Below are 23947 nucleotides of genomic sequence, written 5' to 3' on the forward strand. Positions count from 1 at the left end.
TTAGCTCAGTAAAGCTTTTGTGCAGTGGCCTATGGTTTTTTCACACATTTATGACTACTTTATGTTAACAGACACCACCTCTACAAATATAGGCGCATGGGACTTGTTAAACTTAATTTGTGGGCTTCTGCAGTTAACACCAATTTGCCCCAAAACAGTAGAGAAAGAATTAGAAGGAAGGAAGAATTTATGCAAGAGACGCATGAAGGATCTTCCACACAGATAAAAGAAGATGGACTTTTAAAGAGCTAGCCTTCAACTGCTGTGCTTCTGCAGAGGTAAGAGAGACTTCCTTACATCATCTGTGATGGGGACTCACAGACCTAGCAGGAGAGGCGAGGGTTCTGAGAAGAAAACTGCTGAAAGCTTTGTGGAAGATGTTAATGTAGTCACAAAAGAGCTGGCATGTCTCAAAACGTAAGTGAACACGGAACAACTGCGCCAACCTCACAGAAGCCTCAGGCAGGAACACGAGTTCTGAGTGCCACCATTAGGCAGAAGTGATGATGACTCATTGGTTGTAGGTGTACACCAGGAGGTAGGATTAAACTTTAGTAGGATTGCTACTTTGGATAAGTTGCTGTCACGAGGGTGCCTTGTACATTATGTAATACTTTGCATCTTCTGGTTTCCGCCAACTAGGTGTCAGTAGCAATTGCTATAATCAGAGATTCTTGCAGGTTTGTTCAGCTTCTACCCCTATGAGAAAAGGGAAAACTCTTCCCAGTGGAGAATCACTATAGACTCAAGTCTTTGAAGCCTTGGACAGTGCGCACCAGAGTTGCTGGTCTAAACATCATCAACGAACTCCTCCCATGTGGATTTCATCAGAAAGGTGAAAATGGGTGTGTTATTTGAGCAATAGACACTTTAAACAGTCCTAAGTAACACCAAATTCCTTATATCTGTTACTCCACAATACAAAATCCAGAGCAATGTGCTACAAAGCCAAATGTCCTGAGCAATAAATACATGAAAAGGTTCTATGCTAAAATAGAACGAACTATACAATCCTATAGAAACTTAAAGAAAGGCTCTACCAACCACAGAACATATACAGGCTGGTCAGAGACTCCCAGCACATATGCAACAGAGGGCTGTCTTGCCTGGCCTCAGTATGAGAGGATGAACGTAATCTTGTAGAGACTTGATGCCTCAGAGTTGGGGACATGGAGAGGGGCACTCCCTCAGAGGCAAAGGAGAGGGATGATATGGGGAGATCTCTGTGAGGGGGACCATGGGGGGAGCAACATTTGGAATGTGAAGAAATAAAATAATTAATTAACAAAAATAAAATATAACAATTTATTTTTTTAAATGCTCTATCAAGAAGCCAGTTTAAGTGAACAGAGAAGGCACCTACTTATTTATTTCTGTAAGAGTTAGGGAAGAATCCTTATAAGTAGAACAATGGATCAATACTGAAGAGAAAAATCACATTTTCTCCTGTTTTGAAATAGAACAAGATTGTCAAGGCTTATGGAATTGATAATCTGTGGAGAGAAAGGTGCTGGGAAAGGTCACACAGCAGAGGGGTCGATGCTCCCCATCTCCTGGGCCCACAGGCAGTGAACAGGCTACAGTTCCACCTCAGTTAGCACTTTACAAAAGCCATCTCTGTAGAGCAAGAGTGAATAGTGAGCTAAAATGCCATAGGAGGCAGGTCTATAGACCCAGTTTCTGGACAGCTAGAAGAAACAAGGCAGGGGAGGTGGTGGAGAACGCAGTGGGGAAGAGGGACAGCAAATAACTAATTCTCTTCATAGGGAAGGAAGTCTGTGACCTTATCAGACATGGTCATGTCAGCATGTTGGAAACGTAAAACTACAAAATGGATTTCAACAGTGCTAGGTATGAATGATGCTCACTTCCAATGGCCTGGAAACGAACAGGGATAGCTCTGCTAGGTTCTGGAAGTTTTAGCATCTCAGTTGTCCCTCTTTAGAAAAGTCACTGGTCTCTGGTCTCTGCCCACCTACTATCTAGACGACCTCTCAGAAATGAGGTGAAGTTAGAAGGTTGATATTTCAGATATTTGGCATATACTGAACATTCTTCAGGGAAACCAGACATACAATTTTCACTCATCTGGAACCAAATAGCCTTTTCTGTGGTGCTTCAAGTTATACTAAGCTCTACCTACTGAAAGCCAAAGATTTGTCTGGGATAACTATTTTTGATCCAAAGAATGAGATTATTTTGAAACTTTGAAGCATAATGCTGGGTTAAAAATGTCCTATATGATCTCTTGATTTCTAGGGTTCCTTTTTAATAGTAGGTTTCTCAAGACAGGTTTGAAATTGAAATCATTTAACTTCATCAGGCCTGAAAGAATTCTATCTATATTCATTTCAAAAAGAAAAGAAAAGAAAAGCCCAACATGATCTGTAGAAAAGACCGCCGATGAGTCAGCCATATAAGGAATGTTCACTTGAGGACAACTGAAGCCTGCTACCAAACGTCACTTTTTGTATGACAAATATACGGAGGGTTTTATAATGCTCAAATTATACTGCTGCAGGTATTTTTTAAATCAGCTATTTAGACTCATTGCATAATTCCTGGGGAGCTATTTTTACTCTAAGTGTCATTTTATTTCCTACTTGGATTTCATCTCTTTGAGACTATATCATATGGCTTTTGTTACCTTCCTTTCCCAGTTTTCTTTTTTCCCATTGTTTCTGACTCTGTAGGAGCTGCCAGTTTGGCTATATAGCCCCTGTCTCCCCAGTGTAAGTTATGTGGTAACGTCTTTGCCTATGCATTTATGGCTAGTATCTGGAATTCCTAGTGTGTCTTTGGTAGTATCGGAGTGGTTCTCTTTCCTAAAGACCTGAGAGGAAAGCGACTTAAAGAAGCAATTTTCTCAGAACTGCATGCTGAGTGGAAGTAAGGAATTTAAACTTTGGTCACCCTACTAAACATTCAGCTTTGATGACCACAGCATAGACAGACAGCATCAGAGACTTCCTGATGTCAGGTCATGTAAATCCAGCAGTCTCTTCCAGATGGACCTTTTCAAGAATCTCCCATGAGGCTCCTTTGTGGTCCTTTCTGCCCAAGAATACCATGGGTATTGTGATCCAGCACCAAGATCCAAATTCTTCCAGTGGTTTATTTTATTTGTTCAATCCAAGAAAGACATAGGGGAAGAAACATCAAAAATGCTTTTATATTGTTACTTTCTCCAACCCTCCCTCTAAATATATTCTTATTTGTGAGATTTAATTCTTCTACCTTGTATAGTGCCACCATTCTATAACATATTTACATTTTTCAAATGGTGATAAAAATAAACAATTTTAAGTTCTATTTCAGAGTGAATATTTCTTTAGGAAAATAAAATATTTAACTTGCTTATTGTGAAATCAAGTTATTAAAAGTAGCTTTATATATGATATATGTATATAAATAAAGTATATGTATATATAAAAATATGTATATATAAAGTATATATATGTATATATATATATATGCCTCTATGTATCTTTTTAAAGTGTCAAGTCATGTGTTATAAAAGCCAAACATTTGTATTAAATGCCTACTAGGTGCTAGACATTAGTCTACATTCTGAGGACATAGTTGTGAAAAAGAGCAAAGTACAATCAAATCACAGTAAAATGTGGTGTCTGTGAAAACAACAGGGCACATTAATGAAGGCCACCAGCACTGACCTCACATGAAATTTCCGCAGGAAGCACTAGTACCCGAGGCGCAGATGGTCTCAAGGCCTCTAAGCCGTCAGTTCCCTTCTGTTCACTTATGTCCTCAGAATATTTTGCTCTTGAGTCTGTTGGAATGCTGAATTCAAGGTAATCTTCAGTACCTGGAGAAAAATTACATGAATATAAGTTATTATATAGTTCCATCCACTACTAAAAGACCAATTGCAGTGGAATAAATTTTATCAGTACAAAGAATGAGTCTTGGATAGTTGAAATAATAATCTTTATTGTTAAAATAATATTTCTTGATTAAATACTATTATAATGCTTATGACTAAGCCACACTAGTTATGTGATTATATGTTCATCTGCTTGTTAAATGTTCACAAAGCTTTCAAATATCACAGTTTTCTATTGCTATTAATAAACTAGTGGATTATTAGAAAATTCATTATACATGACAACAATAAAGAATAAGTTCTGTTAGTACATTTAAGCTGAGGTACTAACTTGTATATACATATTCTAAACTTTAAGTACTAATTATAAGCCATATATGCCGGGAACAATCATTACACCTGCAATTCCAGAATTTGCAAGAGGGAAAAGGTAGCTATGCTAAAAGTTCAAGTTCAGCTTGGGTTACATAATGAGTTCCAGGACAGTTATGGGCTAAAACATAAATATGAAACAATTATTAAGCAAAATAACACTACTCATTAAGTTTAATAATGAGACCTATGCCTGGCTAGATGACTTAGTAGTTCAGAGCCCTTATCGCTTTTTCAGAAGACCCAAGTTTAGTTCCAGTACACATATCAGGCAGCTTGCAACTACCTGGAACTCTTGCTCCAGGAGATCTGATAACTTCTGCTAAACTCAGACACTCATACACATGTACATATACTTACATTGATAAATATACACATATATAATAAATAAAAATAATAAAATATCAGTACTCATCAAAATAATCAAGTGTTCTATAAAAATAAGCATTAAACTCATATGAGGTCTTTATGGCAATTCTAGGAACAATGAAATATATTTCTATGTATTTCAGAGCTTAAAGAGGGGTAAAATGACTGTTTATATAGTTTAACATGTAGCAGTAGCATTTAATCTCATCCAAACATTGTTCTCAGTTGAGAGAAAAAATTAAAATGTGATGGATAATAAACTTATTAAAAACTATTCAGTGTCTCAAAATCTAAAGAATGGTCATTCAGACCGTACAGTTTGAATTAGAATTTTCAGAATGAGGTCACATGTGTAACTTTTAAGATAATCTTAAAGTATTACTCATACCCCCAAAGAAGAGACTTGTGAAAGAAAAAGGAAATTTTCCAAAACACTGCCCTGGACAAGTAAAAAGAGCTTGTCTTTCCAGGATAGGTTCTTGCTGTTGTGTTGAGGAATACTTCCATGTTACCAGACAGGGTCTTCTGCCATTTAGAAGACATGCTGCAAATATAAACAGTATCTATTCATTAAAGATGACCAGCCACCCCCAATTCTGGCTGGTGCGAGTGACTGCTATTTCTTTACAGCATTAGTGTCCATTCTAAGAAAAGCTGTTGATGTATAAAATCTGAAAATTACCCCGTGATACCTTAGATGGACTCAACACTTCTCATAGGTCTGTAGCAGAGAGTTAAACACGACTAGATATTGTTAGGATTAGGGTTTCTGATGGCATCTCTACATTGTAGGTACCCTTAAAATTCACTGTTCCTGGGATTAACCAAAACCTCTCTGGCCCCTTGAATGACAGCTAACAGAACTTTCTTTAATATTGCTTGCTATAAGTATGGGACTACCCATATCTAGGTGATATGATATAGGGTTAGTATGGTCACCTGACTGCTTTGAACATTTCAATGATGCCTCGAGGGAGCACATGTTTCTCAGAAACACTGGAGACTCAAATGCTGATGCCACTTAGCAAAAGACATGGCATCAGCCATACAAAAATTGCTACTGCATAACTATACTTCTGATAATGTTATAAATTGTTATATAGATATCTGTGTTTTCCAATGGTCTTAGGCAACCCCTGTGAAAGGGTAGTTAGACTCCATAAGGGAGACCACCCCACACTGTCCTAAATGGCCTTTGGTGCCCTCTTGTTGTCTTATCACAGACAGTACAGAGAAGGCTCTAGTCAGAGCTTCCCACCCCAGGATTGGCAGCAACAGTGAGAAAAAAAAATATGTTTCAGAGAACAATGAAAAAAGTAAATGCCAAAAATTATCAAAAGCTCAGAAAATCAAGAGGCAGTATAAGAGAATCTAAGTGTGACTAAGGGCAACAGGGACAGAATCTAATACTACTAAGAAATGAGGTAGTATTGACAAGAGAGATGATGAGCATCCAAAGGCAGAATCTGAGACTATGAAGACCGAGAGTCTCCAAAGCTGGAAGTGCTAGAGAGTTATCAAGAATTCAAGAGCTTCAGGTTCTCAGAATCCAAAGTCCATGAGCTAGCACTCTGTTAAGTGTTAACTGTTAAGTGTTGTCAGCATAATCCTAGAACCGTAAGTCAATGCTTTGATCATTTGATCAAAAGCAGTGGTTTCCACCTGTGGATTGCAAACAACTTTGAGGACTGAATGACTCTTCCCAGGAGTTGCCTAAGATTTTCTGCATGTTAGATATTTATATTATGACCAATAACAGCAGCAAAGCATAGTTGTGAAGTAGTAATAAATATAATTTTATGTTTGGCCCATCATTGTAACATGAGAGACTGTATTAAGTGGTTTTAGCATTAAGATGTTTGAGAAACACTTATCTGTGGAGGGTCTGCCCTGATTTTTGTAGCAGGAGTTGCCACTTAAGCTATTTTTGCTATCACAGTATTTGTGGAATTTCCCCACCCATGTTGGAAGTTCTGCTTTTGACCTTATAAGAACGACCTGTACTGAGAAAAGGAAATCTATGCCATTGGTTACTGGCATGAGGTGATTTACATTATCAGTCACATCTAGGGGTTGGGCTTATGGGTTTTGCCTTTATAAGCCTGCTGCTTTGCAATAAAATTGGGCCTTGACCAGCACTTTGTCTTGGCTCCATTCTTCTCTCATCCTTGTTCTTTTATTCCCAGACTCCCACTCAAGGTACCTACATTGACTGGTGGTCGAGGGCTAACAACACTTATCTTAAACTATATGTCCTTGATCTTGAACAAACAAAACTATATGAGTTTAATGCTTAGAGCTTAGAGCTATAAACTGCGGAATTTGTAGCCAGGTATGAGTTCAGAAGTCAAGGCCATCAGCAAGAGAGATGTTCATTTTCAATCTGTGCTTATCCTACTGGCTCACAGTATTATAGAAAATCATCTGTCACCTTAAGCATACCTTTTGTGCTTGCTTGCAAGAAAACACCTTGACCATCACTAGTGAGCCTGTGAATACCAACCAACATCCGATGTGGAAGGATGGGATCTGGAAGACCATTGGACTCTCATGTGAGATCTGAGCTTCTACACTCTTCCTCATTTGTACACAGCTCTGCCCTAATTGCACATGGTGTCTGGGTCCCTGGAGGTGCTAAGATATACAGAATGGCAAAGTGTAAGTGACAGGGAAACTTTTCGAGTAGCTATGGGAAGCCACTACTATACTGGTCAAAGACATTCCAGTGAAGTTGCTTTAGAGTCTGCCAAGTTTCTGTTAAACTGATTGATTCCTAGTGGTGAATTTTGCTGGAAACATACTTCAGTTTGTCATAATTGTGGCCTTTTAAGGAGGAATTATATGGTTCTGTCTGTCCATGGAAAGAATCTTTCTATGCTGGAGTGAACGAATATCTATGCAACCATTTTGACATCTCCTGGCACAAGTAAGTCCTATTTACCTGGCTCTCCTGCAGTTCACATAGCGCCAGATTAATTTTATGTTCTTTACTAATACACTTATTTGTACGTGGTTCTCCGTAATGTATGTCTCTTCATTATAGTATATACAACATCCAGATAATCAAGAAGAGGTATGTTTTTGTGGTCTTCATCTAAACAGAAAAGAGTCAAAGATGGCGATGGCTCGGCACAGTTAGATTTTTGTAACAATGACGAAAAGACCCCCCTATCCTTCAGGGAGAGAAACTTTCTCCTGTTCCAGCTCATTTTCTCCCTTAGGTTTCATTTGCTATAAAGAAAATAATTTCTACTTCTGTATGTGTCTTGACTCATCTCCTTATTTGGGGACACAAGTATCTAGAACCACTCTGAAGGTTGATCCCAATCTTGTCCAGACAAGGAAGTCACCATCTCCAAAATGAGAATGAAGATTAGAGAAGCTTCTAGAATGGGCAATGGAGCAGACTTCATCTGCTTGTAAGAGCAACTGCATTTTGTTTGGCTTCACTTCTGTTTTGTGAAAATCAAAGAATCAGGGCACAAAGCAACCTACATTTTCCGATTTCTGCTATTTCTTTTCTTGTTTACAACAGATAAAAGTGGGCCTTTATTTCTCTAGCAATTTAAAACTGTTCTTTGAGCAGTCTCCTTGTGCCTTTTTGCCTCGTCCCCCGTATTCAATGTTGCATAAAACTGTGTTTTTAATTGATGAGAAAAGTAAGAGTCAGATTTTACCTAATATAGCATAAAACAAGGCATCCTATCATAGCAGTATCAAAGTGTTGTTGTCTTGAAAAAGATTTTTTTCTGTAATATTAGATTATAAAGAGCTATTTATTTATTCTAAGGATACATCAAAAAGAGATCACTGTGATTACAAACAGAAAACTGGAAGCCAAATAAGCAACATAAAAACAGATAAAATATGCTGTAAGATAAAATATTTCACCAATTAAACTCTAAGAGATAACAGTTAATATTGAGAAATACTTTTAAAGCATAACATGAAAAATCCAAACTGTGAACTTAAAAGGTTATGCATATAAATATTTATATATGGTACTATGAATGATGAAGAACAGACTAACCATTTAGATAACAAAATCCTAGGAGTAGCTGTCTCTAGATTCTAAGTTTTATCATATATATTATATTGTAACCCTTTTAATAAATCAGTTGGGGAGTGTCAGTCTCATCATCTATCTATTTGATACACACACACACATAAACACACACACACATGTACACACACACACACACATATATGATCAATTGTACATACAATCATGGTTTTCTACAATAAATGTATTTTGCAGAATAATTTATAAAATAAATATATGCATTTATGTAAACCAAGGAATGAATTGATCATGATCACAGGCTAAACATATGCATCTATCTCCTTCTATAATATGCGAGTAAGACATAAATTGTCTAAGAAAATAATTGCCTGAGAACACTAAATATTGACATGTACCACTGAGTTAGAGCAAACACTTCTGAAAGTCTCATGTTAATCAGAAATTAGATGAACACATGATGCCCAAGCAGATCAAACTGGGCCCAAAACATGATTGAAAAACATAATTTCAAGTATAAGGTTGGCTGTCCAAAACTAATTACTTTCCAAAAATAAAGAAATTCCAGATTCAAAACCAACAAGCAGGGCCTCCTGAGACAAACAAATCAGACCAGCAGAGGCCACAGGAAATCAAAGTTCGTGTCAACAAATTAAAATCAAAGTTCTGACAACTCAGAATACCGGGACTTTCCCAGCTATAACTGTTGTTTGGGAAAAGCATTTTGCTTTTGTCTGAGTAACACATTTATTTTTTAGATAAAATATATTAGACAAAAATGCTGGGCGCGGAAAAAGTAACATGCGGAACTGAATATATTTTCTACTCAGTCCAAGTAGGCAGAGAAAGATAAAAAGAGCTAGCTAGTGCTTCTCAGAAGTTTAAGAGAGTTGGTGAACATGGCTTTGTGATGTCTGTGTTAGAATGAGTGTGATCATGAAAGCTGCAATAGCAACCAACATTTGACAATAATTTGCAAGATAAGCATGGTCTCTCACTAAAACTAATCACTCGCTGGATCAAATATCTATCACATAAGAGTCACCAAAATTAATACAAAGAACATTAACACTGACAACATCAGTTTTATTTAATAGAACATTTCAGAAAACTCGTTAGTCATTGTGATAGTTAACTTTCCATCAATGTGATAAAATATCCCAGACAAATATTTAACATAGCTTGGTTCAGAGAATGCTTGAATAGAAGTCATGAAGCCCTGTGTTCTAGCCCTGGTGCTAACTAAAGGAGGCATGGGATCAAATGGACTTGGCTGGATCAGGAGTTCAAGATACCTGTGGCTACATGAGTACAAGGCAGGTGTGGACTGTATACCATCTTCATACTGATACTTCCCACACTCTCTTCTTTTCAGGTTTATTTTATTTTCAATAACACAAAACTAATCTCCAGTCAAAGCTGGGTTATTCAATTTCAGTTGATCATTCAGAGTGATTTGTAGATAACTTTTAATCTTATGGGTTAAATAATTCTCCTCCATAAATTGTTTAGACAAAGTTCTTTCTTTCCTAAAACTTATCAAAGTCCCAAAGGAAAGAGACCTTTTTGCAATGGTGTTAAGATTCAAAGAAGCAGATACAATTAGCCTAAAGTTATAAATAGTGCTTAACAGTAAAATTTTGACTTGTACGAAGTAAGGAAATAAAAAAACTATAGATTTTTCTTCGCTGAGAAAAATATAAAACTGCAATATTTCTTAGGAAATAGTTTGGTTATTTGCTACCATGTAAACTTTAACATTCATAGGGGATATTTACAAAAATGTAATTTTTGGCATGTAAACACAAGTTGTTGTATATAACTTACATAATATACATAACATGTTATTTGTGTATAGAGTATACTTGTAAATATATATATTTATTCAAGTTATATATATTTTAAAGATATAAGTATAAATTTAATACACATAAATTATGTGTATAAATAAGAATTATAAATATAGTATCTTAAGAATTCTTGTATAAATATACATACTTCTCAAATATGAGTTTATCTTTTGTAATGAATCTCATATAGCATTAGATTCCAGGTTGGTTTCCTCAACAGAACAATGACTGAAAAAGAAAAATCTTAATAGAAATTGAATACATTTTCTTACTACTCCTTTCTCCATTCTCTAAAAAAAAAAATACTATTTGGTTCCATGTTGAACTTGATAGGCACTCAATAATTATCTGTAAAGACAATTGGCTTTTTCTCAATATATAAATATAAATGAACTCCCATTTAGTAGAATTATAAAATTTTTTATCTCCAAAAAATATTTAATTTTAGATTAAAATACCTAGTATGACCCTGTCTCTTTCTTTGCTTTATATGTGAAGTGTAAAAATCTAAGTCGGTCCCCAGTACATCCTTTAGCAACTAGCTTTTAGCTTTGTTTTGATCCTTTATCTTACAGCATGAAATGGTAGAGTGGAGTAAATATTACTTACATTTAGGAAATACCATTCAAATGTCTTTCCAGAAAAGTAATTATTGTGACTATTAAGAACTGGTTGATTACAAGTTAGAGCAGAACATGTCTAAGTAAAACAAACATTGTGGATAATGAGTAAACATTTCATTCGAATGGTTCAATCATCATAAAGGGTTTTTTTTTTTAATCTCTGCTTTACAGGTCTGTGCACCTCAAGATTTAAGATTTAAACTCTTGATGTAGCTTGAAGCTTTGTATTATACTGAGCTAATGGAGATTAAAAGTCGACCTTTTTACAGGCTCTATGCAAGTGGCCCTCTGCTGCTGTAAGTTTTGGATCTACAGATCCAATCAAACACTGATTGAAAGTAGTTTATAAAACTATGCCTCTACTAGACAGCGACAGACATTTATGTCATCACTATTTTCCTAAATAATACAGTACTTACAATATTATATTACATTAAGTAAAAGTAATTTAAAGATTGAAAGTACTTGGGTAGATGTGCATAGGACATACACAAATGCTGAAGTTTTTACATAAGGGGTGTGGAGAACTTTTGAGTATGATAAACCTGACATTCTGGAGTCAACTCCCTGCAGGTAACAAGCTCTGCATTTTCAGGGTTTCTTCACTTTGATATTTACACGGATGTTCAGGAGAGCCTGGGAGTAATGCAGATGACTGCTTCATTTTAAACAAACATAAGAACGACCAAAAAGAACGGAGTAAAGAAACAAATGCTGCAACAAAATAAAACCAAACAAGAACTCATCAAGATTCAAATAAAAATCTTTGAAACAACTAGAATATGCATCATAAACTCAGAATTTTGAAACCTGAGCCTCTCAGAAAAAAAACATCATTTATTTAATCAATTACGTAAAGCAGAGAAGTACTTTAGGACAAAAGAAATCCCTTTGTAAAGTATCAGATACCTAAACTCACATTCATAATTCAGATTTTTGAGGAATATACATTTCAAACAATCCATCATTTTAATTGGAATTCTGAAGTAATAATGAACCATTACTTTCTTAGAGAAAGAAAATGGCAGATATCTAATTCCAAAATGTTAAAGTCACATAATAATTTTTCAGAATTTACTAAGTTCTATAAGTTACAAAACAGTACTACTAGCCTTGATCTTAAATGTATTAAGCCATTATTTTACCTTTACTGTTGGAATCAACTAATTATTGTTTAAATTAGGGGAAAAACAATGTAGGTTATCTTAGAGTTTACATTGCTGTGAAGAGACACCATGACCACAGCAATTCTTATAAAGGACAATATGTAATTGGGACTGATTTACAGAAGTTCAGAGGTTCAGTTCAATATCATTATGGTGGATAGTATGACAGCATCCACGCAGGCATGGCATTGGAGGAGCTGAGGGCTCTACCTCTTGTTTTTAAGGCAACTAGGAAAGACTAACTTTCAGGAAACTAGGATGTGGTTTTTAAAGCAACACCCACAGTGACACACTTCCTCCAACAAGGCCACACATCCTCCAACAAGGTTACATCTCCTAATTGTGCCACTCTTTGGATCAAACATGTTAAAACCAACACACATGGCCTCTGAATCCTGATGGTAATTAAAAATGTTCAGGTAGAATTAGATGCTGAGAGATCTAGAGGAATTTTAGTATATTTTACAGGTCGTGCAGAATCCCCTAACTTAGTGAGCATTTGAGGAAAGAGGGAAGACAAAGGCTACTCACTAGGAAATGCATATCTTGCAAGGATAGCTGCTGATTTCTGCCAACAGATGAGAGAACAGACGTGTATACAGCAGGGGTACAGTTAAATGGGAGAGAGAAAGGTCTCTGTGATAGCTTAGAGTCATGGTCAATGGCACAGTGTTTAATATAGAACATAATAATTAGACTCATTTTTTTATAGAAGCAAGAGAGGAGAAAACAATGAATTAGCAAATGTTAAGATGGGATAGAAGTAATATGAAGCCTAATAAGAAAAGTGTTCATTAGAACAATGAACAAGAGTTCTATAAGGATTTGCCAATTTTCCCAACCCACCAACCTACAAATAATTGTACTGTGATACAAAAACAACTGGAAGTGAAGCAGCTGTCATTCAGCATGCAAAAGTCAGAAACACCAAACACTAGTAACAATGCAACTACAATTTAAAACAGTATACAATCTATTTAAGACTGTCCCTCATGATGCAGTAAATGTCATGGCATTGAATTTTTTTCTGAAATTTTATAGCAGTTCACAGACATTTATCTATACAAGTTTAATCTATCATCTATCTATCTATCTATCTATCTATCTATCTATCTATCTATAGTGAGTATATATACATATACACTTTCATGAGAATTTATATATCTATGTGTATATCCATTTATGTTTACATGGACACATATGACCAATATATCTGTGTAATAAAATGTAGGTTCATGTTAAGGTAATACATGATTGGACAGTGGAGAGGTAGGAGTGGAAAGAGTGTAGAGAGAATAAAAGGAGGGGGAGGCAGAGATTGATGGAGGAAGAAGATGGAGGCAGACATGTATGTTTCATTTGGCGTATCTCTAGCTTGATAGTGTTATGATTATTTCTAAGGGTATCTATGAGTCTACTTTATCTTTTCTGTATGGTCAGTTTGTATCTTTGTCCACTGGTTGTAAGCATATTGTGTAGTTGGTTTGCAGTTTGAGAATTTAACATGTAAACCTGTTTGATAAGTTAATGGATGAGGGTCATGTTTGTACTGGCTGCAGTGGACAGTGTGCGAATGCAACATGCTGAGTAGGTCATAGGCCACCCAGGACAGAAACAGGGATGGGTGGGGTGAATCACACCTCAGTTTTTAGAGGCAGCATAAAGCCACCAAGCTAGAGATCCTTGCAGTGCCAGATGGATGGGAGCCGGCAAAGTGCGGGATTAAAGGTTATGACATTCTTATTAATATTTACAGCAACAATAAAGCTCTGTAAATATTTGTATAGACATATACATTCATTTGTCTTAGGTAAACAGTAAGAAAATAGCTGGAAAATATGGCAGGTTTTAGTTTGAGTAGCTAAGAAACTTTTTTCCATAGTGGCTGTACCAAAACAGATGTCTACAAACAAACAGCATTGGGAGTTCTGCTGCTAAAGAACAGCCTTGTTAATTCCAGACATTATAGTCGCTATGTATGGCTTATAGGGGTTTTAATTTTTATTTACCTAATTAATTTTAACATTGATAATGCTTTCCTTGCTTCCTTGCATTCTGGATATTTTGTTTGATGACATATCTATTTAAATCTCTCGCTGAAAATTTTGGTTATATCATTTGATTTTTTTATTATTGTGCTTTCTGGATCTCTACATATACTGGATTAAAGTCCTATACAACAGATGTTCTTCTTGTTTATGAGGGAAAAGCATCTTCTTTGTATGCTAGGCCATTTTTAATGTGCTGCCAGATGTGAACTTTAACATGTGTTTATTTCTATAGTTATTCTTAGGTTTGTTTGGAGTAGAAGTTTTATTATTATACCAAAACAGCTTGATTCCTTTTAAATCTTACTATTAAATTTTGCAGAAGAACCAGTACAGTTCATTACGCAGGAATAATTTTGCCTCCAGTTCCCAAATATCTGATGCTTTGGAGGTAATGCATTTTTACCACATTTGCTAGAAGAAACGCAAACTACAATTTGCCTTGAGTGAGCCTGTGTGTTTCTTGGATCCTTAGGGTGGTTCATTGGTTTTGTGTAGATTCTTCATATACATGAATGAACTTATGGACAGAATCCCACTTAAGTGCATTCTGCACAGCCCTCTGTATAGGTTCTTTTCCACCACCAGCCTCCAAACTCCAATTACGTTAGCCTTTTTGAAACATCCTTGCCATCCCTTGAACTCTGTGAAGTCACTAGTCCACCTTCATTATTTTTCCTGATGAGGCTTGGGAAGCTTCAGTTTGCAGGTAGAAATGGTAGTCATTTCAGTACTAGTCCAACTATTGTCTCTCTCTTTAAAATGATATTCTTGAGCTGCTAGATTCCAGCATTTCAACAGTATTGCTTCATATCTGTCAGATAAACAGAAGTCCCAAGTAACCTTTTCATATTCTGTGTGTCAGCATGCATAATATATGTTTACAGTTTAAGATCAATACTTTGAAACCAAGATGGCTTCAAGACTTATTCTACTGAACAGTGAACATGTTTTTTTGTGGTCAGTCAGACTTCAATTGTGACAGGGATCTTGAGAAAGATTAAAGTTGTATTTGTTATTGTGAGTAAGACTAATAATATTCATTGTTATTGAGAAATCATGCATCTTTCATGAAAAAATAGGATTTTGGAAGAAGCATATGCCTACTATGAGATGGAAAGCTTCCAAAGACTTTCCTGACTAGGGTAATAAGAAAAATTGTTAATGTGGTTTTGGGGTGCTATGTGATGCAGCATGTCAGTATTTAGAAGATTGGTATAATTTGTAATACCAGAATTTTGTAAGTGGTCACTGTATGATGCCATGTAGATAACCATGAATGCCAGAGTGAGATTAGCCCAAAGTAACAGACACTGTGAAAGCAAGATTCTGAGATTATAGGAACGCTGCTCATAGAGGCTTGGCGTGGCACTGAAGAACCATTTCCCTTACTAACTGGAAAACGGGGAAAGAAAGAATTGTATCTATTTACAACATATTGATCAAGCAAGTATAAGAATGTAAATAATTTCTCTTAAACTGAACATTAAAGACACTTGAAAATGGAAGAAAATGTCACTTTTCCATTGAGTTTTGTTTTTAAAAATATGTAATTTCTGTTCACATGTGTTTTAAGATTTACTGTGAATTAATACTTTTAAATTTTTATGTGGTTATTTTCCTAAGGCAAATAATAAAAATTTAATGGGCCTGGTTGAAAAAAAAATGGAAGACTAAAGATAAATAAGAACAAACAATACACACACAAAAGTCACAACTCTGTATGTATGGGTATATAAAAATATATATGCATATAAATATATATTCTTGAATATTAAAACACCACAATAATTTTTTTAAATAAAAACCAATATGTATTCTTTACTTGTGTATGTGTATGTGTGTATATGTTTACACATACTACTCTATGCAAACAAATACACACTTGTATGGAAATCAAAGGACAGCTTGAGTGAGTTGGTTCTTTGCTTCTGCCATGGAGATCCTAGGCTAGAGCCCAGCTCACCAGGGATGGAAAAAAGGAGTTTAATCCTCTCAGCTCTCTTGCCAGTACCTCACAAAACACATTTCACTAACAGTAAAATGAGCTTCCTGGGGATCACAGCATTTTTTACAAAATTGTGTTGAGAATAAAATATTTGAGAATTTCTAGGCTAAAATATTCCATCCAGCATTTGTCAGTATAGAGATGACTTAAACAATACATTGCACAAGGATTCACTCTGAAATAGGACTCCCTTTTGTCTGCTCAACTGTTTCCTATTATGTCAGTCATAATTTATCTTGTTAATTCTTTCACTGAGGTCTACATCATGTCTCCCAAGTCATTATAACATCTAATTCTCCCTAGGCACAGGAGGAATGATCTATATATCACAGTGGTAGAGTAATTACACCTGGTTATATTTTATTCACAATTGGAAGGACTTTGAATTCAGTAACCCAGAGGTAAAATTTAAACTCCACAAGAGAAATTGTTTCAGACTTCCACCTACCACAGTGAAACACTCTGGACCCTTTTAAACAAACAAACAAAAAAAAAATCACATGTAAATCTTCCATTGTTGTCCTTTAAAACTATGCACCTCACAAAGCATGTTCATTCCAACCACATTAACATATTTCAAAACTGAAGTAATTAAAAGAAATAAGAACAAATAATTCCATCAAGAAATTTCCATATAGACAGGTGCTTAGGACATCTCCCACAAGAAATAGCGGAGATCCAGGGACACAGGCCTGGTGAGACAATACTCCAAGAAGCAGGGAAACAAAGAGGCCTGTGCCTAGTGCTGAGAAAGTGCACCCCTGATTGGTTCAGAGGAGCAGGAACCCTGACTTAGGGTGTCTGTTTCCACCAGGCAGCCAGTATGTGCAGAACAGTCACTCAGGCCATCAGCCACAAGGAACAGCGGGGATCCAAAGACACAGGCCACATACAAGGGAGAGACAAGAACCGATCACTGACAAGAAGACCATGTATAATCACAGTCAACAAGATGGCAAGAGGAAAGTGAAAGAACATACCACAAAGGAACCAAGACAACCTAGCAACACCAGGACCCAGTTCTCCCATCACAGCAAAAAGCAGAATGCCAAACACTCCAGAAAAAGAAGACACAGACCCGAAATCATACCTCAAGATGATGATAGAGATCCTTAAAAAAGAATCGGAGGAAAAGCATAAAGAAATATAAGATTTTAAAGAGGAAACAAGAAAAACACTCAAAGAAGTCAAGAACTAGAGGAAAACAGAACCAAAGAGATGAAGGAATAGAAGAAGGAGTGTAAAATGGAAATGGAAACAATAAAGAAAACACTAAAAGTGACAACCTTAGAGGTAGAAAACTTAAAAAAGAAATCAGGAGTCACAGATGCAAGCATCTCCAGCAGACTTCAAGAGATGAAAGAGAGATTCTCAGGGGGTCAAAGACAACATCGAACACATAGACAAAACAGTCAGAGAAGATGCAAAAACCAAAAAGCTCCTAATCCAAAGTGTCCAGGAGATCCAGGACACAATGAGAAGACTAAACCTAAAAATAATAGGAATAGAAGATGGCGAAGAATATCAACTAAGGGGCACAGTAAATATCTTCAACAAAATTGTAGAAGAAAACTTCCCTACCTTTAAGAATGAGATGACCATGAGCATAAAACAAACCTACAGAACTACAAATAGAGTGGACCATAAAAGAAATTCCTCCAGACACATAATAGTCAAAACGCCAAGTGCCCAAAACAAAGAAAAAATACTAAAAGCAGTAAGGGAAAAAAGTCATGTAACAAATAAAGGCAGACCAATAAGAATCACACATGATTACTCAACAGAGACTATGAAAGCTAGAAGATCATGGACAGATGGACAGACATCATGCAGACCCTAAGAAAACACAAGTGCCAGCCCAAGCTGCTATACTCAGCAAAACTCTCAATCACTATAGATTGAGAGACAAAGATATTCCAAGACAAAACTAAACTTACACAATAACTGACCACAAACCCAGAACTACAATAAATTATAAGTAAAAAAACCAATACAAAGAGGGAATCTACATTCTAGTAAAAACAAGAAAATATCTAAGCAAGAAAACCAAAAGAAGAAAGACACACAGGCACAATTCTACCTCTAAAAGCAAAAATAGCAGGAAACAGCAACCACTATTTCTTAATATCTGTTAACATAAATGGACTTAATTCCCCAATAAAACGATATAGGCTATCAGACTGGATACATAAAGCATACCGAGCATTTTGCTGCATTGAGGAAACTCATCTCAGAGACAAAGACAGAAACTATCTCAGAGTAAAAGGTTGGGCAAGAAACTTCTAAGCAAACGGCCCCAAGAAGCAAGCTGGAGTGGCCATTCTAATATCAAATAAAGTAGATTTTCAACCAAAAGTTATCAAAAAGATAAGGAAGGAGACTTTTTACTCATTACAAGGAAAATTTGTCAGGAGGAACTCTCAATCCTTAACATATATGCTCCAAATACAAGAGCATATTCATAATGAAACCCTATTAAAGCTCAAAAAATATGTTGCAACCCACACAATAAAAGTGGGAGATCTCAATACTCCACTCTCACCAATGGAGAGATCATGGAAACAGAAACGGAACAAGGACACAGTAAAATTAGCAGACGTTATGAACCAACTGGAATTAATAGATATCTACAGAACATATCATCCTAAAACAATAGAATACACCTTCTTCTCAGCACCTCAGGGCACCTTCTCCAAAATTGACCATATAATCGCTCACAAATAAAGGATCAATAGATATAAGAAGATTGAAATACTCCCATGCCATCCTATCAGATCACCATGCTCTAAGGCTGGTCTTTAATAACAACAAAGAAAACAGAAAGCCCATATACACATGGAAACTAAACAATGCTTTATTAAACGATAGCTGGGTCAAAGAAGAAATAAAGAAAAAATTAAGGATTTCATAGAACTAAATGAAAACAAAAACACAACATACCTAAACCTATGGAATGCAATGAAAGGAGCACTGAGAGGAAAAGTCATAGCTCTGAGTGCTTCCAAAAAGAAACTGGAGAAAACATACACTAACAACTTGGCAGCACAGTTAAAAGTTCTAGAACAAAAGAAAGTAGATACACCCAAGAGAAGTAGACAGCAAGAAATAATCAAACTCAGAGCAGAAATTGACCAAATAGGAACAAAAAGAATAATTCAAAGAATCAACAAAACCAAGAGCTGGTTCTTTGAAAGAATTAACAAGACTGATAAGCCCTTAGCCAGACTAACAAGAGGGTAAATAGAGAGAATACAAATTAAGAATACCTAAATTGTAGGGAGCCATTTGTGCGGCACCCAAACATGGCGCCGGCTTCCCGCCGAGAGCTCAGCAAACAGAGCTGCTGCCCAGCCAAGAGACTTAATGCGCATGCGCCACATATGTCATTAGCCCGCTCTCGGGGCATACTATTGAGTTACTGGAGGGCACACCAATCAGGTAGCGACACAAGTCTCCTAGGCATATATAGCAGTGCATTTCTTCCCCCAAGAGGAGAGGAAGACAGGAGAAGAGGAAGACAGAGAGAAAAAAACCACGTGGAGGGATGGCGGAGAGATACCACGTGGAGAGAAACCCAATAGGAGAGGTTGCGGGAGATCCCACGTGGAGAGAGACTCGGTAATAGTGATTGCGGGAGGTCCCGCGTGGACAGACTGGACAGAAAGATCGCTCGTGGGGGACTGCACGTGAGAGGCCGTCTAGATAGTAGAACTCGGTAGGGAGTCCCCGACTCAGAGACAAGTTTCCTGCTCATGAAGCCCCTGCTCAAAGTGCTGTTTAATAAAGGTTATCCACAGAAGAAGCTGTTCGTTTTGTTGCACGCCTGTTCCTAGCGGCGGGAAGCGTGGGCGCGTGACACTAAATGATAGTAGAGAAATAATAACTGAAACTGAGGAAATTTAAGAAATTATCAGATCCTACTACAAAAGCCTATACTCAACAAAGCTGGAAAATCAGCAGGAAGTGGGTGAATTCCTAGACAGATATCAGATACTAAATTTAAACCAGGACCAGGTAAACTATCTAAATAATCCCGTAACACGTAAAGAAATAGAAACAGTCATCAAAAGCCTCTCAACCAAAAAGTGCCCAGGTACAGATGGATTCAGTGCAGAATTCGATCAGACATTTATTGATGACATAATACCAATACTCTCCAAAGTATTCCACAAAATAGAGTCAGATGGAGCACTACTTAACTTAATTTCTGAGGCAAAACAATCCTTGTTCCTAAACCACACAAAGACCCTACAAGGGAAGAGAACTTCATACTAATTGCACTTAGGAACATTGATGCAAAAATACTCATCAAAATCCTTGCAAACCAAATCCAAGAACACATCAAAACGATCATTAACCATGATCAAGTAGGTTTCATCCATGGGATGCAGGGATTGTTTAATATACAGAAATACGTCAACATAATCTACCATATAAACCAACTCAAAGAAAAAAAACACATGGTTATCTCACTAGATGCTGAGAAAGCATTTGACAAAATTCAACACCCCTTCATGTTAAAAGTTTTGGAAAGAACAGGAATCCAAGGTCTATACTTAAACATAATAAAAGCAATATACAGCAAACCATCGACCAACATCAAACTTAACACTGGGACTCATTAAAATCAGGAACTTGACAAGGCTGCCCACTCTCCCCCTACCTATTCAACATAGTAGTAGAATTTGTGGACTGAGCAACTAGATAGCAAAAAGAAATCAAAGAATACCAATTGTAAAGGAAGAAGTAAAAACATCACTACTTGCAGATGACATGATAGTGTATGTAAGTGACCCCAAAAATTTCACCAGGGAACTGCTACAGCTGATGAACAAGTTCAGCAAAGTGGATGGATACAAAATTAACTCAAACAAATCAGTAGCCTTCCTCTACTCAAAGGACAAACATGTGCAGAAAGAAATTAGGGAAAAGATACCCTTTATAATAGTCACAAACAATGTGAAATACCTTGGTGGGACTCTAAGCAAGAGAATGACCTGTATGACAAGAACTTCAAACCTATAAAGTAGGAAATCAAGGAAGATCTCAGAAAATGGAAAAATCTCCTATGCTCATGGATCAGAAAGATCAACATTTTAAAAATGGCCCATCTTACCAAAAGCAATCTACACATTCAATGCAATCCCCATCAAAATTCCAACTCAGTTCTTCATTGATCTGGAAAGAGCAATGTGCAATTTCATTTGGAATAACAAAAGTCCGAGAATAATGAAATTCATCCTCAACAACAAGAAAACATCTGCAGGAATCACTATCCCTGACCTCAAGCTATATTACAAGGCAATTGTGCTGAAAACTGCATGGTACTGGTACAGAAATAGGCAAGTGGATCAGTGGAATAGAATAGAAGATTCAGAAATGAGCCCTCACGTACATGGTCACCTGATATTTGACAAAGGAGCTGTAAACATTCAATGGAAAACGGACAGTCTATTCAACAAATGGTGTTGGTCCAACTGGCACTCAGCATGCAGAAGAGTGAAAATAGACCCTTTCTTATGTCCTTGTACAAAGCTTAAGTGCAAGTGGATCAATGATCTCCACATTAAACCACGTACACTACAATTATTAGAAGAGGAAATAGGAAAAACCTTAGAACACATAGGCACAGAAAAAATTTACTGAATAGAGGAAAAAATGGCTTGTGCTCTTAGGTCAAAGATTAAAAAATGGTACTTAGTGAGATTACAAAGTTTTTGTAAGGCTAAGGACACTTTTAAGAAAACAAAATGGCAGCCAATAGAATGGGAAAAGATCTTTAATAACCCCACATCTGATAGAGGCCTAATATCCAAGGTATACAAAGAACTCAAGAAGCTATACACCAGAGAATCAAACAACCCTATTAGAAAATGGGGTACAGAGCTAAACAAAAAGTTCTCAATTGAGGAATATTGAATGGCTGAGAAGCATCTAAGGAAGGGCTTGACATCATTAACCATCAGGGAAATGCCAATCAAAACAACCCTGAGATTCCACCTCACACCAGTCAGAATGGCTAAGATCAAAAATTCAGATGACAGCAGATGCTGGCGAGGATGCAGAGAAAGAGGAACACTTCTCCACTGTTGGTGGGGTTGTAAACTGGTACAGCCACTCTGGAAATCAGTCTGGCAATTTCTCAGAAAATTGAACATAAAACTACCTGAAGACCCAGTTATTCCACTTCTGGGCATATACCCCAGAGAAGCTACAACATACAACATAGTCACATGCATCACAATGATCATAGCAGCCCTATTTCTAATAGCAAGAAATTGGAAAAAACCCAGATGTCCTTCAGTAGATGAATGGATACAAAAATTGTGGTATATTTACACAATGGAGTACTACTCAACTATCAGAAACAATGACTTTATGAAATTCTTAAGAAAATAGATGCATCTAGAAAATATCATCCTGAGTGAGATAACCCAGTCACAAAAGAACAGACATAATATGCAGTCACTGATAATTGGATCCTAACCCCAGAAAGCTCTGAACATCCCAGAAACAAGTCACAGACTATATGAAGTTCAGGAAAAAAGAAAAGAAAAAATGAAAATTAAAAGCTATTTTGCTTAATCTTTACATACCAAAAATCTTTGACTAATTCCAGGTTACATGTACTTTATGTACTTGTTTTTTACATGTACTTTATGCTCTTTGTTACTAGCAAGATCTTAATGCACACTATCAAACCTTTAAAAAAAACCAAATACTGACAAAATGTATTCCTATACTTGTATTTAAAAATGCTCAAAATTTATACATATATCTTTGTTTTTTAAAATAAAGTTGTTCAATTAAAAAATTTCCATATCTATATCTATATCTATATATCTCTATCTATCTACCTACCTACATACATACATACATATACATATACATATACATATACATATACATATACATATACATATACATATACATATACATATACATATACATATACATATACATATACATATACATATACATATACATATACATATACATATACATATACATATACATATACATATACATATACATATACATATACATATACATATACATATACATATACATATATATATATAATTTGGGTGTGTTTCGTATGTGTGATGTATGTGAACATGTGTATCATGAGACATGTTTGGAGGTCTGAGAACAACTTTTGGAGTCTGTTCTGTCTATCTGTATGTGAACTTTTAAGAGATTGCACTCAGATTTCTAATTGCCTGGAAAATCTCCTTACCCTCTGAGCCACCTCCCTGGCTCTTAGATAATGCTTAATTACTACATGCATCTAGCTAGCATGCTTTACTTGCATGTTGTAACTACATAATAATTACTAAAAGAAAATTTCCTTCCAATCTGATAAATTTGTTTCATTATAATTGTCCAAGAATGATCTAAACAAAATGCTTTATATTCTTGGGGAAAAGCTTTTTTTTTCTCTTTTATGATGTCTTCAAATTAGAGGGTGCCTGCTCACTGCATTAGCCTGGAGATTTGATGTAAGTTTTAATGGGCTGAGGTAATGAAGATTTGTGTTGTTAAGTAATTTATAAATAAGTTTAAAGTTTTTTCAGTTTTTTAAAATTTTCGATGATGCTACAGTCATCTCTCCAAACATCCAAGCAGTGGCCTGGGCACAGGTT

General features: G+C 36.1%; 1 protein-coding gene across 1 annotated transcript in view; it reads right to left on the reverse strand.

The window, feature by feature from the left end:
• The window catches only part of BANK1 (B cell scaffold protein with ankyrin repeats 1), a gene marked incomplete at both ends in the record, with an annotated part of 116088 nt that overhangs the window by 38784 nt on the left and 53357 nt on the right, over nucleotides 1–23947 (reverse strand). The window contains one exon of the mRNA XM_080916043.1: nucleotides 3675–3826. Within this exon, the coding sequence (XP_080772169.1) occupies nucleotides 3675–3826 (152 nt within the window). The remainder of the gene's footprint in view (nucleotides 1–3674; nucleotides 3827–23947) is intronic.

Source organism: Micromys minutus (genome assembly GCF_963924665.1).
Source record: "Micromys minutus genome assembly, chromosome: 4".
NCBI classification, from domain to species: domain Eukaryota; kingdom Metazoa; phylum Chordata; class Mammalia; order Rodentia; family Muridae; genus Micromys; species Micromys minutus.